At 38.8% G+C, this 15,810-nt stretch overlaps 1 protein-coding gene across 4 annotated transcripts in view; it reads left to right on the top strand.

Moving 5' to 3' along the window:
- Positions 1-8,069, top strand: part of ppp1r12a (protein phosphatase 1, regulatory subunit 12A) — a 47,307-nt gene extending 39,238 nt beyond the window's left edge. For 2 of the 4 annotated variants that reach the window (XM_032589320.1, XM_032589322.1), the window contains 5 exons: positions 82-199; positions 904-1,008; positions 1,101-1,148; positions 2,012-2,062; positions 6,365-8,069. In XM_032589320.1, coding sequence (XP_032445211.1) covers positions 82-199; positions 904-1,008; positions 1,101-1,148; positions 2,012-2,062; positions 6,365-6,451 — 409 coding nt within the window. In that variant the 3' untranslated portion in view covers positions 6,452-8,069. Of the gene's footprint in view, positions 1-81; positions 200-903; positions 1,009-1,100; positions 1,149-2,011; positions 2,063-3,800; positions 4,046-6,364 lie in introns of those variants that run through there. The other 2 variants (XM_032589321.1, XM_032589318.1) reach the window with 1 other exon arrangement.
- The last annotated feature ends 7,741 nt before the right edge of the window (positions 8,070-15,810 follow it).

Genomic DNA, 15,810 nt, shown 5'->3' with positions numbered 1-15,810 from the left:
CACCATGTTTTGAATGCTGTCGCTCAACTGCAATATTTGGTTGCTAATGTCACCTGTTTTTATTTATTTATTTATTTGCAGAAATGAGAGCACTTCATATTTAGATCGCAACGATGCTCTTTTTAGCCGTAGTTATGGTGAGAGTCGAAGGCCATACTCCAGCCGACTGGATAGAGACGACACCACCGACTACAAAAAGGTATGCAGCCACTTTCAGCGTTGTATTTTTATTTGATTTAAATTTGGACGTCAGAAATCCTGAAAAACGAGACGTTATCTGCATGAGAAACTAAAAGTTCAAAAGTTATTCTGGTCTCCTTCTCATGTAAGATACAGAACTTTTACATCTTGCTGTCTGAAATTCTTTTAGTGAATATTTCCTAACAGTCATGGGAAAAATCAGATGTACCTCCTTTAAGTTTTTTTTTTTTTGTATGTGGACCTATTTTTTTATTCTAATTTAAACATACAGAAGACAAACATACAAACAAAAAACACTTTAAAGTTTTTAAGAAAACGAGGCCATGCTCATACAGAATATTTACATCTAGTTGTTCCTTCTCAAATATTCTTTTACACACTGTTATTTTATTTTGTGTACTTAGTTTTTCACACACAGCTTTTTCTTTTTGCCTTCATCTTGTTCTTTTAAATGTCAACATGGATTCTGTTTTTGATTTCAATTTCACCCCAGGTTGAGTCCAGGTCATTTTCACCTTAAAATCTTGGCAATGACAGAGGGTGTGCCGTCATTTTCCATAATAGGCTCCAAATGTCAGTCCATTAAATGCATCAAATGAAAAGTTGAATTGAATTAATCTAAATTAATTGCGAACACTTGCACAGCACTTTGTTAGGCGGTAAATGGGGCTGTAAACATGTTTTGACGGGTTTTTTTCTCAGCTCTATGAGCAGATCTTAGCTGAGAACGAGAAGCTGAAGGCCCAGTTACGCGACACTGACCTGGAGTTGACAGACTTGAAGTTACAGCTAGAGAAAGCTACACAGGTATGCACACTTACACTGCTCATCATCTTTTTTAAAAAAAAAAAACTGTTTTGGAAAAGCAACTAAAGTTTGATGATGTGTTTTTAACGCAGAGGCAGGAACGCTACGCTGACCGATCCCAGCTTGAGATGGAGAAAAGGGTAATGGCAGAACTACTTCACCACACCACCTCCATCTCACTCCTCTGTTACATAACCATCAACTAAAATGAGATCCTTTCTGTTTCCTGTGTGTTTTAAGACTAATTTATTGTCAAAATAAAACGTATTTGAAACATCCCAGTAACACTGCTAATGGGTTTATGTCTGAAGGTAACAAGCAGACCCTCTTACCAACTGGGTGGTGGTATGATCTTACCCTGAGTTTTTATAACAGTCTGCTCTCTGCTGCTGCCTGTAGGCTCACTTTGTGCTGTGGTAGCTGGTATCAGTCAGGCTCTCCACCCAGAACACCACACTTTGTTTTTTACTATTTCTCTTTTTTTTCCACTTGTTGTACTTAAACATTAGTGGCAGTGTGTGGTCACTATCTCCGTTGACTGCTTATTTCCGTGTGTTTTTAACATGTGGAAGTGTATTTATCCAATTTTATGCTGAAAAAAAGAAACATTAGACCCTGTGCATGTGTTTTCGTGCTTTTAGATATCAGTTGGTTTGATTAGTTCATACCCAGCCGATCTGTGTTCTTAATCCTCTATTTTAAATCCACTTAAGGAAGCTGTATTTAATTATCTGAATAAACAGTTGAGTCTTTCAGTCATTTAGGCAAACTGACCGTCTGCCTGTTTTCAGACTCATTCCTGCCTGTAGAAAGTTGACTACAGCTTCAGTCACTTACTGTTTAGGTGTAAGCTGGCTGTTGCTTGAACACCCCTCACAGGACATGCGAGTGAAGTGTGTGTGTGTGTGTGATCACCCAACACCATCTGCCACCACTCATTAAATCTGTTGGTATTTTTATTTTTTTCTAGTTCAGTGTTAATCCGCCCCTTATGTCCCAACAGGAAAGAAGAGCTCTAGAAAGGAAGATTTCTGAGATGGAGGAGGAACTCAAGGTACCAAATATTGCATACATGAATTCACTTTATTTATTACAGAAGGAGTTTGTCCTCCTAAGTTTTGAATTTGGTAATTAGAGATGCACTAATTAGCGGTTCAAAATAATACAGGACAGCGTTACTATGATACACATTCATTATTCCTGTTATCTGCTAAAACTCTTTCAACCTGAGTGAACAGCTGACATATCTGTTCATACTTTAGTTTTTAAATAGTTTTCTCGATGTCTATGCTTCTTTTGACCTTATTTTCAAACACTACAGTGATACTTAAAATAGCCAATTTTAGGTTGTCTTCTGTTGGTAACCGAAACAGTTTCTTGGTAAGACTTGTTTTTATTAAATCTCCCAGTCGACCTAAAATCGACCGGCTCCGATCACCAATCAATTTGTTTTACTGCGCTGTATTAAAACCCAGGTCTGGCCAGATGGTTATGATTTTTGTCCAGTTTTGATTTTGAACTAGCCATTTTGTTGTTGTTTTTTACTGATCACAAGAAGTGGGTGTTTGCAATTTTGATGCGTATATTGATATATATATTTATATGCATTTGTCAGTTTTGACCTGGTCAAAGCCGTAGACTTGAGCTCAGATCACTAACCGATTGGTGCATCACTATAAACAAAACACATTTGTGTCTTTGATGAATTTGAATATGATGAAAGTGTTATATCAAGTAATTCAATTAAAGTGAAACTTGATATACTTTGTTTCCATACTGTGACACGTCTCAAGCATTTAATCCTGTTTTAAAATTTTAGTCAGAAAAGCAATACATAACCAATAAACTTTTGATTTTTGGAGTTTTTTTTATTAGCTGAATTTTGGCTTACATCCTAAATTGACCCTGTTTTTTTCCTTCCACTATACTTTCTTGTAAAATTCATAAAGCTGGGAAGACACAAAGGTCTGTTGCTAAATAACATGACTGTCCATGTTTCTATATCCACGGAGAATTAAACAAAAAAGTACATGCTAAAAGGAAAGCACGTACTAAATTCTAAAGCTACAGGGATAACTTTATAATTTAATCGTAATCATCAAAATAAACAGAAATGAGCAACTATAAATCTTTGAGTTTTACCTTTTTTGAGTCATACTTAAAATAAATTAAGATGCACCTGTGTGTGAGCAGTTACTGCAACAGAAATCGGAGCAAGCCAGGCGTTAAAACGAGCTGTGAAGAAAGTTTTCTATAAAGTTTAAATATTACTGGCCCATAATGGCCATGTCAGACACTGAGCTCGACTTGTATCTGCTTCTGCTCGTCTGAACAAATATTAGCCTCTTTATAATCTGTGACCATCAGTGTTTAGTGTCCTGTATTGTCAAGCACATTTAATGGTTCCCTTTTTTGGGGGAAATTAATTGAAGGAAGAGGGAGGATAAAAATAGAGCTAACTTCTGGTAAGTGTGCTGTCCTGTCAGTTTGAGGAAAGGATGTTGAGCTTATCAGTGTCACTTTACCATTCTATCTGCAAGCTTCAAGCCGAAACAGAAAGCTCTAAATCATTCCTGTTTTCCAAATCTGTCCCATTTTCTAATAATCTTCCTCTCCTGTTTCCCCTTTTTTTCCCTCCTCCTGCTCCCGTCTTATCTTCTGATTTATTTATTAATCCTCTCTCTGTTGAGTTTTGGTCTTAAAACGCATTTCTCTTCTTCTTCTTCTTCTACCACTCTTACCCTCTATCTCCTCCCCTTTTGTCTCTCTTCTCCATCCCGCCCTCCCTTCAGAACCTCCCCCAGGTAAAGCAGGTTCAGGCCCTGCGGCAAGTTAAGGAGCGGCTGCAGGCTGAGAACCGGGCGCTGGCCCGCGTTGTGGCCAAGCTCTCCCAGTCGGCCTGCAGCCAGCTGCCCACCGGCGACCTCTAGGCCTCATCTGTCTGTCCACCATGTCCTCCTTCTGTCTTCTTCTTCCTCCTTTTTTGCCTTCTTTCTTCTCATGCTCCATTTGTGCTCTGCCCCGCACCCGTAGACAGGCAGGTGTCCAGCCGCCATACTCCGACTGTTTTCTCCTCTTCTGCCTCCCCAGAGCTTTTGGTTTTCAGATTGGGGAGGCTGTTTGCCTTTTCCAGCAGGACACTCTCCTTTTACAGTCCGCTACTGTTGGTGGGCTTTCAGAAAACTACTGCTTAACAAGCTATAGTAATAACATGCTAAAAAGATACTTGGAGAAAAGCGAAGGTGAGTTTTTTTAACGTATTTGAAAGCACTGTAAAGGAAAGTGTCCTTTTGTGGTTTCTAGTTTGATGCTTTCCTCAGAGGTAGCTCAGTAAATCAGTTTGACTTGTTCTGGTTTTATTGCATGAAACAGCTACCGGCGGCATCACTTTGATTTGACCCAAAGGGTCACAGAACCCCTCTACCAGCCAATGCGCTTTAAATAGGATGTCAAGTATTCACACCGCTTGAATTTTTCACATTTTGAAGATTCCAAACAGAAACATCAGAGAATTTCATTGGGACTTAAAGCATAAAGAAATGATTAACTGTAAAATAGGGGGGAAAAATATAGTTTTAAAGTAAACTAAACTTAAAAAAACAACTATTTGTGCAAAAGTGTCGAGAAGAAAACCATAATAAGCAGCTTAGAGGGACGAGGTTGAACCATGAACACACCATCCTCATTGTTAAACATGGTGGTGGCAGCATCATGCTGGATTGCTGCTTTTATTCAACAGGAAGTGAACATCTGATCACTGTTAATTGGAAGCAGGGGGGATCATCTTTGCCAATCTCAGATACTAGTCTCTGATTTGACAAACAGTCAAAGCCAGTTTGTCACCAAAAAAAAAAAAAATCATGTTCACAGCACTTCAAAAGTTTGGGCTAAATTTCACTCTCCAGATGTGTAAAACTGGGAGCTGTATCCTGGAAAAATGTACAGCTGTGACTGCAAGAAAAAATCATTTCTGCCATGTGACTTTTCTGTTTGCAAAACAGAAAGTATGCACCACTTTCAAGTTAAAATCCCAGGAAAATTATTTGATGATCGTGACTGAAATGTGACAAAATGTGGAAAAGTGAAAACACTATTAATACTTTTGCAACTCTTGGTTTCGTTGTGCATTTCTTAAAAAAAAAAAAAAAAAAAAAAAAATCTCACTAAATGTGAATCTTTTTAGTTCTCAGAGGAAACCTGAGAACTATATTCAATATACAAATGTTGCTCTAACTCAGAAAGCAAATTATATAATTATATTACCAGGATATAGTTTGAACATTATTGCATGTTTCTCTATAACATATACAGGTTATCAAACCTGTCTACTTTAAAATGTTTTCATTTGAACTGTCACTCCTAAGATTTTAGATTCTATTGTAAAAACTTGATGAAGATGAACTTTTATGCGCACATGAAATTTTGTCATCTTAAATCAAAAGAATAATGGAACGATTTAACTGTCAGGGGAAGTAAGTCAGAATCTCCATTAAAATCCATTAAAAGGGCGGCGTGCTGTGGTGGCGTAGGGGATAGCGCGACCCATTTTTGGAGGCCTTGAGTCCTCGACGTGGCCGCCTCGTGTTCGACTCCTCGACCCGACAATATTTGCTGCATGTCTTCCCTCCTCTCCTTCCCCCTTTCCTGTCAGCCTACTTTCATATAAGGGATATTAGAGCCCACAAAAAAAAAAACCCTGGAGGGGTAAAAAAAAAATAAAAAATCCATTGAAAGACCTGAAAGCACTATTGAGACAAAATTTGAATGAAATTTAGTTTTTAAAATACTGATGTACATTCTGCCCATTTCTACTTGTTTTGTGATCCAGATTGGATATTTGGAGCCCAGAATTACATGACCGGTTTCATTTTGTTACAACACGCATCCAAATCTGTGTTTATGATTCTCAGTTATCACCTATTTAATGTTGCATCTTGTTCCACTTACTGTGGAACTTACTCAGTCCACATACTGTAGAAGTAGTGTCTGCGGCCGGTTCTGTGTTCCTGAGCCGAAGTTGATTTGAGGAAGGAGAACTTTCCCTCCTCGCTGTGTGTGATTTCCCGGCTGCTGGTGAGCAGCCGCTCAGATTCTGCATGGCTTTCTGAGGATCTCTGGCCTGTGGTGTGTTCGCCCTTTACTGTTCTCCCTTTTGACTTGGATCAAAGACGTTATTCCTGTTTTACTTTCTGACAAACGGTGAGATGCTGTGTGACTCCTGAGGTTGCTTTGTTCATGCTGCTGGTAATGCACTGCCCAGCAGCCTGACTGGTTGAACGATGTATCGAGACTCGTCTAAGCTCTCTCTCTCTCTCTGTCTCTCTCTCACCCTTGCCTCCCCGTTCTTCCCTTCCAGATGCTCCCAGACTTGAAAGCAGACAACCAGAGACTAAAGGACGAGAACGGAGCGCTCATTCGAGTTATTAGCAAGCTTTCCAAGTAGAAACCAACCCCCCTCCCCACCCTGCCCTGCCCTGCCCGGTCTTCTGCACCCGCTAGTCCCCATGGCAGCGACTAATGGAATTGCACATTTAGATATTAATTGCAACAGACATCAGAGACGAGACTCCTCCTTTTGCTTTCTGTTCCTCCCGGCTCTCCCTTTTTGCTCCTTCACCACCACCACTGCAGCATCCATCCATCCGCTCATCCATCCTCCTCGGCTGTGGTTCTCTTGATTGGTGTGGCTGCTGCTCTGACAGAAGTGCTGAGTTTACAGAGCAAAAAGGAAGGAAGGGTTGTGTGAGAGCAATGTGGGCGGGGAAGCCTGAAAACTATTTAACCAATAAGCCTTAGTTGTACATAAAAAGAAAAAAAACACTTGCATTGATCTCCTCTCTCAGCTATCACTGAAGAACAGATATTATCCTTCACCTGATTTTTACTTGTGCCACATTCTTTTTGTTGCTGTTTTTTTAAATTTTTGCTTCCTTTTCCTCTAAACGTGTTGTGTGCTGTGCGGTTCCCACATTCACTCCTCCATCTTTTTTTTTTTTTTTTTTTAAGAGCTACTTCTGCCTGACAACTGCTCCCTGTGGCTTCTCTCACCTAATTTATCCTGATCATTTGTTTTCCTCCCCTCTCTTAAGCGCACACCTTCGCCCCTCCCCCCCCGTCCTCGTCCCCCGTCCTCGTCCCTCTCTGCGTCTTCCTCCAAGAGGGAGACATTCGAATTCTCGCAGATCTGGTGGAGTTTAAGCTTTCACTGTATGTGCAATATGCATTTTTTTTTTCTTTTTTGTTTTCTTCTTAAAAATGCTTTAATGAGTCCATCACAAGTAGGATTTTCACTCCTGACGCTTCAATCTCTCTCTCTCTCTCTTTCTGCTCCTTTTTTTTTTTTCTTTTTATTTTAAGTTCGTAGTCGGTTTATACTCTGTATTTCTCACTTTGTTTTAGCAGGTACTGAGTGATTCTGTAAATACCTGTATGTATTTTGTTTGAGAGCAGCACATGGCATGTGTTTATGGATCCTGTCTGTTACTATTAAAAGTATACAAATTCTTTTTTTTTTTTTCCCCCCTTTTTTTTGTTTTTGTTTTTTGGTTCACATAATGGTGAAATTTAAAGAGTAATCGCTTCACTACATTTCACTTTCATTGTATTCAGTATCTTGGACGAGTGCTGTTAACTTTGTTTCCCATTCTTTTTAAAAAGCTGTAGTATTATAGGCAAGGTATTGTCACTAAAATAAAATGTTTGAAAAAAAATCAAATAAAAGGATCTCTTAGATATTGCTAACCCAGTCCTTTCTACAACGTCTACATGCACTGTCAATGCCATGTGAGGAGTCTTGTGAGGTTGAAGCGAAACGCCACCATCAGCTGTTCCACTCAACATTTTATGCATTTCAGTGGCCTTTTAAGGAAGTTTTAGTCCAATAAGTTTAAAGAAGGATCACTGCAGATGGACTGATTGCTGTCTGCTCTGGCATAGGCTTTTTTTCCCCTTTTTTTTCTGTCATATTGTAAAATAGGTGTGTGGCTTAATACATGCAAACTGTGCTGTGACTACCAACCACTGAAGAGTTAATTAAAAATAAACTTGTACATTTTAAAGTTCCCGTGTCTTACTTCCTTCATGATTGTTCATATATATGTTTTTTGTTTTTACTTTTTTTTTTTTTCTTTTTCACAAGAACTTGGTGATTATATACAAAGTGATTGAAGTCAAAGATAAACGCTGCAGTGCCTTCCAAAAATTTTTATGCCTTTTGCACATTTTACTTTTTGTGGTGTTGCAACAAAAAAAACTATATAATTTTTGTGCAATTTATGATTAGCCAAGATGGTGGATTATGTGTGTAAAGCACAAATAAAACTGAAAAGACTTGCATGATTCAATTTAGAGTTGAATTGTTACAATGGCCAAGTCAAAGCCCAGACCTAGATTGTGAAACTTGACTAAGCTGAATCTATATTGCAAAGAATTAGCAGAGCTACTTGAGACTTTTTGCTATGTTTGTCGCAAAAGGTTTTTTTACTCGGTATTGACTCAGGGGGCCATGTTGGATTTTTATTGCTCTGTTTTATGGAACTGCATTGTTTTCCTCCCACCTAAATGTTTTCTGTCCCCCAAAACATCAGAGCTGCTGCAGAACCATGATTGTTCTCTACGTCATGTTGGACTATTACCTGTACATATCGGTGTATATGTGGCAGTCCTATACTCCGAGTCCTTAAAGCGATGTTTGTTCATCTAAAATTAAGCACACAGATGTTTCATTAACCATGCAACAGGTGTGCTGCTGCAGGTTAGGAAGGACTTAATGGAGTCTTATGGAAGTAACAAGGTGACCTTTTTGTATGTTGGTTATTTAATAAGCTGATGTGAAACAAAAATGTTTACATGTATTTTTTTCCTTTGTCTTTTAAAGTTTTTTTCTTTATTTTTTATAGGATGTTATGTTTAAGGATCCTGGGAAGGTGGCAGTATTACTCCTTAAAATCTATTGGGCAGAAAGACATTGCCTTCGGGGATATGATGCTGCCTCATGATTGATGTAACAGATTGTTTGAACTAACATATATATATATATATATATATATATATATATATATATGTTTATCGACATATATTAAATGCTTTTTTGATTAGATATATAAATAACTTTCTCCTCTCAGGTCAAAGGGTTTATATGTCTTCCCTCCACTTAAGCTTTTACATTTAATGGCATGCTAGATTTTTTTTTCTTTACTTTATTGATAAATATTCAGCTCGTAATACAATTTTTTGCTACTTATCAGTTATTACAAAATGTGCATAAATTAATTAGTAGGAATCCTCCAAGTGTCGTCATATCGCTGGTTTCAGCTGCCATGCCGTGTTTTACCAGTAGGTGGTGTACTTTCTATGCACTTTCAGTAGACGTGGTTTGAACTTCTCTGTACTCTCTGTAGCATGTAAATATGATCTGAATACTGAAACAGACAGCTGACATCCTGTCTCCAAACAGAAATCTAAAGCTTAGACTCGGCTCTTTTTCATCATTCAGCACCGCCTCACTGTTTGACACCACATGACGGCGTGTCTGAAGCAAATAAAGCGCAGCCCAGAGTCAGACAACATGTACACACAACCATGACTTGAATTAAGCCGTGGTGAGCATCCGCTGCCAGCTCTCATTGCCGAACCAGACTGTGATTTATGTCCCCTTGTTCCACAGGAGCCACCTTTGCTGTAGGTCCTTGTTGCATGCTGTCACTGCTGAGGCCTCCTTGGATCCAGAACTCCCAAGTTCAGATAAAGCTTAGAGGATAAGCTGTGCTATGCGCTGTAATTACACAGTCATGCTAAAGTTAAGTGTCTTGCCTCTGGATTTTCCATTGCCCTCTCTGAACGAGTATGCTTTATGTCTCGTCTGTGACATGAACATGCCTCGATTGCAAGATCTTCACAGAAACATTCATCTGGGGAAAAGAAGATAAAATACTGGTCCTAGAAATGCATCGCAATCCAACTTTCATGGAACTGTGAAGTGGAAGTGTTTTCCATTTTCATTTTACAACCACAAAAACATTCCCTGGAGCATTTTTCAACCAAGCATGACAGTGGCAGAGACAAATGAGAGAAGTAAAGTAGGATGCCAATACAAGCCACACTTTTATCTGATAAAAAATAATAAAAAAAAAACATTTATTTTTCTTTTACTTCACATTTTGCTCATTTGTGTCAATAAACTTTATTGACGTTTGTAGGAATAACATGACAAAATGTTTAAAAAGGTAAGAGTATGACACTAAATGTAAATACTTCTTTTTGGGAACTAAAATTCATGACTTGTGAGTCGATTTAATTCTAGATATGCTGTAGGAAAAAAAATCTGCTAATAGAGGGATTTTCTGTGAATAACTTGGAATTGCATTCCAAAGAAAAAATTGCAAATGCTGAATCATAAGTAGGTTAGTGTCCTCTGTAATCTGTTTAAATTACTTTCAGTTTGTTTGTTAAAATTCCCTCTAGAAGATGCTGACTACCCATAACTACTCTGCACAACCTCAGACCCTATCTTCCACCCCCCCAAATATTACATATTTTTACTATTGTTGGAATTATAAGAAGAAACGTTGCTTTTTCACACCGTAAATAATTCATGAACATGAAATTGGACCTTTGCAACTACAGTCACACACAGAGACACTCACATTCGCCCCCGTCTCCTCTACCGGAAAGCACAGCAGCCCAAACAAACCTCCTCCCCAGCTGCAATCTTAAATGCTAGACTTAGACACACTCGGTGCGCAAAACCACTCTGCTCAGAGGACAAACAGCAGCAGGGTTTCTCTCCAGTGACAAACAATGACAAATCGAGGCATCCGGATGATGTGACAACTCGAGTCTGTCGCCGAAACAAAGATAAACATGGTTGGTTAGAGAAATGCAATTCAGGGCAACGGCAGATCATTGTGGATGCATGTCGAAAACAGGATATAGAGACGTCTTTCACACTCCGGCTGAGTTGTAACGGCAAGAAACTAAATATCCTGCACTGTCAGTATAATCCTGGAGTTTGTATCAGTTCTGAGGGAGCAGAGCACTTCTGATTTGATGTGTACACAAAACACATTTTTGCAAACAAAATGAAATGTAAGAAATCTTTTTTATTATTATTATTATTTTAAAGAGCCAAGAAGCAAACATCAAAAAATTAATATACCACCCAATTAAAACTAAAAAAAAATATATTAAACTGATCTAAACTGATTTTATTGATTTAGAAACATCAGAGCAACCAGAAAAGACCTGATGCAAATGTTGATTAATCATTTAGCAAACTCAAGGACATTTCTATGTGCTGCCAGCTCAGCACTACTAGAAGATAAAGATGGCACCCTGGCACTCTCATTTCAACGAACATCATCACTGTAAACACGTGCTGACCTGAACCCAGAACTTTATTTGAACCCTTGGAGGCAACAGCCGGCGATAGAGAGAGCAAAATCTGTGAGGTAAAGATGACTGAAAAATGAGCTGATTTTTCAGCAGTTACACCACAATGAATGAATTGCTGTTCTGAAGCATACATTTTGCTGAATTGTATTTCTCCATAACAGATTGATGCAAACAGAGGTCAGGAATACACAAATACTCTGTAGTCACGGTGCAAATTCATTCAGAGTTTTTCTTTCCATTCTAAACTTTTTCAAGCCTGGCAATTCCAGTAATTCTGTCTCTTTTTTCCACCGTAAAATTTGGTGGAAATTTTACGGCCTTATCTTTATGTGCACTCTTCATTTTGCTATAGAAAGTGTGACTGGTTCAGAAAATATTTTTTGCATAGCTGTGTTTCCTTCTCAGAAAATGTACTTGACTGTGTTATTGCTGTGTTTAAGTATCTGTACCACTTTGGATTTACTTGTCTTATAGACAGTACTTTAAGGGAGGAGTTTCTGTGTTTAGCTGTGTCTTTCTGCTGGTTAAGCCATAAATGGAGCTACTAAATGAATATTTTTCTTTGAAAGTACTCCTATTCCACTGATGTTTCTATCAACTGATACTGACAGAGCTAAAGCTGCCATAAATGTTAGCTGCTGGGTTTTCTGTGTCTCAACCAGGCAGGATCTCATGTGGTTCTTAGAAAGTTGTTGTTCCTCTCCAGTCTTGCCACATACTTGGTCAGGAGGAGGGATCGCTACAAGTTAAACAACACAAACGACACCAGCATGTATATGGACAAAACCTGAGCGAGTGTGCTAAACATTTAAAATACTTTTTTTTTTTTTACCTGATATGTCTGAGTATTTATTTCATTCTTTTATACTAGGTAGCCAGAACATATCAGTGATTTAATGAAGTGTTTTCCTGGAAATTTATTGAAAGTGTGTCAGCTAACAATCTCTGTTTGGTGTCCTTCCTGCTGCTGACCTTGTTGCTCGGTGCCGAGCTGCCCTGACCTGAACTTGGAGGAGGATTAAAGGCCAGCAGCAGTAACAGGCAGCTCAGCAGATCAAATCCAGGATCATCTGAAGGGAACCAGGGTGTGAAAGGTGAATCAAACACTAATCCTCCTTAGCATGGCAGTTGAACTGCTTTTTGCTTTTCTTTTTATCAACCTACTTTAATTTCTTTCTGAAGTTTGACAATTATTCCCTTCAAGAAAGGCAGCACAGAATCAGTTTTCTCTTGTAGGGGAAACCCCTCCAGTGGTCTCCACACATCTCCAGGCCCACTGAACATCTGCGTGCAAACCCAACATCTGGGCCGTTGTTCGTTTATTGAGTGCTTTCTTACTGGATACACAATTTCATGGAAAAGTGAGCGTGATGCGGGCTCCTCGCTGCATCTAATAGCCTCTGAGTGAGACATTACTGCTAAATAAAAGGGGAATGTGTGAGCGCATGAGCAGTCATCGTGCTGCGTTATGTCGAATATAAATCTGTGGCTGCTTGCTGAGCTCATTTTACAGCCCGGCAAGCGCTTCATTTGTTTACCCTAAATGCATTATGGTCGCAAAACACACAGTGACTCCTTGAAAACAAATCAATTCAAAATTCAAATTAGACTGGGTTTAGAGCATTAAATAAATATTAAATAAAATTCTTAGTAAAGTGTGAGAATGTGTATGCTTGGAGTGCTTTGGGGATTTATTTGGCGGCAGGACAGAGGTGTTCGTGTTGGCATGAATGGAAAGTGCTCAGCTACAACCTTTACACTGTTTTTCTTCCAACAGAATGCAGAAATATGTTAAATATGCAGCAGTGTGACCTTTGCCCATAGATCAGGGTTTATTTTTAGGAAAAGTGCCTCCCCTGCTCGCTCCACCCTGCTTTTCTCATTATCTGTATCAGGGCTGGCATGTGCAGAGATAATGGCTGAACATCTGGCTTGCACTCACCAGTGGGGTGTGAATGCACGTCAGGTGTTTTTGGAGCTTCGTGGCCAAAAAGGGAAAAAATAATGAAGTTTACCTCTATGGAGATGTGAATGCATCCTTTAGGAAGAATTCGGGTTTGGGTAATGGTGACAAACATCCATGAAAGTCAGTGCACCCTTGGGAACCAGTTGTGCGCACGCAATCTATTAACGTTATCCCCTTGAGCAGAGCAGAGTTATAGGTCTGTTTTTGCAGCATGAAATTAGATTTCTGGTACTAAATGGCACAATGCAAAAATGATTGAATATCTCTTGAGTGCCATGCCTCTTGACTAAAACCGAGTTGTTTTACTACTAATAGCAGATGGTTATTTTGGTTAAAAATCCACTTGTGTGTGATTCTTAATCCAGAGACTCTTGGGTTACTACAACAAATGATCTATGAGCATATGTGATTGCCAGAAATATTCTTTTGTCTGCCTTCACAGATGAATGAACTTTAGTGACATCTCATTATTAATCCACAGAGTTTAATAATGATTTTTGGCACCAGTTTGCTGCTACAACAGATTCAACTGTGTTAGAAAGGCTTTTCACAAAGTTTAGGAGTATGTTTCTGAAAGTTTGAGAAATCCATTTGTGAGGTCAGACATTGATGTCGGATGAGAGGATCACAACCTCAACTCTACTTCCTCCAAATGGTGTTTTATCAGGCTGAGGTCAGGGCTTTGTGAAAGACAGGCAACACAAAACTATATTATTTATGTTTTTATAGACTTTGCTTTGGGTGCTGGTGTGCACAGGAAGAGAACCATGGCATTCTTCTTGATATCCTAAGGCCAGATTTGTAGATTGCACTACTTGTTGCTCTCAACAAATTTTCCCATCTGAACTCTTGAACTCTGCCACTCCTTCAAAGTTTCTGAGTCTGTTTCTCTTGTCTGTCTCTTTGAATAATGCTCTTCTTGCTCCACCTGTCAGTTAAACTTGGTAGAGAATTAGAGTTGCTTTCATTTAATCAATCAATCAATCAATCAAATTTTATTTGTATAGCACATTTCAGCAGCAAGGCATTTCAAAGTGCTTTACATCATAACAAACACAGAATCACAATGCAATATAGAATCAATCATTAAGTCAAGTTACATCAATAAATTTGTAATTGATTACATTTCAAATACAATTCTAAACAGGTGGGTTTTCAGTTGAGATTTAAAAGAAGTCAGTGTTTCAGCTGTTTTACAGTTTTCTGGAAGTTTGTTCCAAATTCGTGGTGCATAGATGCTGAAAGCTGCTTCTCCTCGTTTGGTTCTGGTTCTGGGGATGCAGAGCAGACCAGACCCGGAAGACCTGAGAGGTCTGGAAGGTTGATACAATGAAAGCATATCTTTAATGTATTGTGGTGCTAAGCCGTTCAGTGATTTATAAACTAACAACAGTATTTTAAAGTCTATTCTTTGAGCTACAGGGAGCCAGTGGAGGGACTTTAGAACTGGTGTTATGTGCTCTATCTTCCTGGTTTTAGTGAGAACGCGAGCAGCAGCATTCTGAATCAGCTGCAGCTGTTTGATTAATTTGTTGGACAGACCTGTGAAGACGCTGTTGCAATAATCAACACGACTGAAGATGAACGCATGGATGAGTTTCTCTAGATCTGGCTGAGACATTAGTCCTTTAATCCTGGAAATGTTCTTCAGGTGATAGAAGGCCGACTTTGTGACTGTCTTTATGTGGCTCTGGAGGTTCAGGTCAGAGTCCATCACTACTCCCAGGTTTCGGGCCTGATCGCTAGTTTTCAGTTGTAATAACTGAAGCTGTGCATTGACTCTAGATTGTTCCTCTTTAGGTCCAAAAATAATAACTTCAGTTTTGTTTCTGTTCAGCTGGAGAAAGTTTTGGCACATCCACACATTTATCTGTTCTAAGCATCTGTTCAGTGATTGGATGGGCTCTGAGTCACCTGGTGACATCGTAATGTAGATTTAAGATTAAACAGTGCTCTGTGAGATGATTTAAGTTTCTGAGCTTCTCCTATTCTTGATACCTGACCCGTCCTCTGTGTTTTTCTGTCTTCACTATGTTGTTTGTTTGCTAATGTTCTCAAGCAAACCTCTTCCACCGCCACTTCACAGCTGTATTTATACTGAGATTAAATTACACGCGTGTTGCTTCTATAGACTAATTAGATGCCTTGTGAAAGCATTTTGGTGAATGATGTGCATAAGCGTAAACGAGGGGATGAATAAATATATTTTTTATTTTAAAAATTGTGCATATTTTTTCATTTTTTTTTTTAGCAAAGATGCATTCTTTGTGTTGATGTGTGAAAAAAAAAATCATTGAGAATTTTTTGTTACTTACTGCGAACTAAACGGTAAAAAAAAAAAAAAACAATAGCAGAAAAGATATACTTTTAGAAATCGTAGCCCATCATGTGCGCGTTCCCTCCCTCCTGCTTTTCATTTCAGGGTGACGTTTTTCCACCACCAC

The sequence above is a fragment of the Xiphophorus hellerii genome, chromosome 17 (genome assembly GCF_003331165.1).
Source record: "Xiphophorus hellerii strain 12219 chromosome 17, Xiphophorus_hellerii-4.1, whole genome shotgun sequence".
Taxonomy (NCBI): Eukaryota; Metazoa; Chordata; class Actinopteri; order Cyprinodontiformes; family Poeciliidae; genus Xiphophorus; species Xiphophorus hellerii.
The sequence above is the reverse complement of the archived record's forward strand: the minus strand, read 5'-3'. Positions and strand labels throughout refer to the sequence as shown.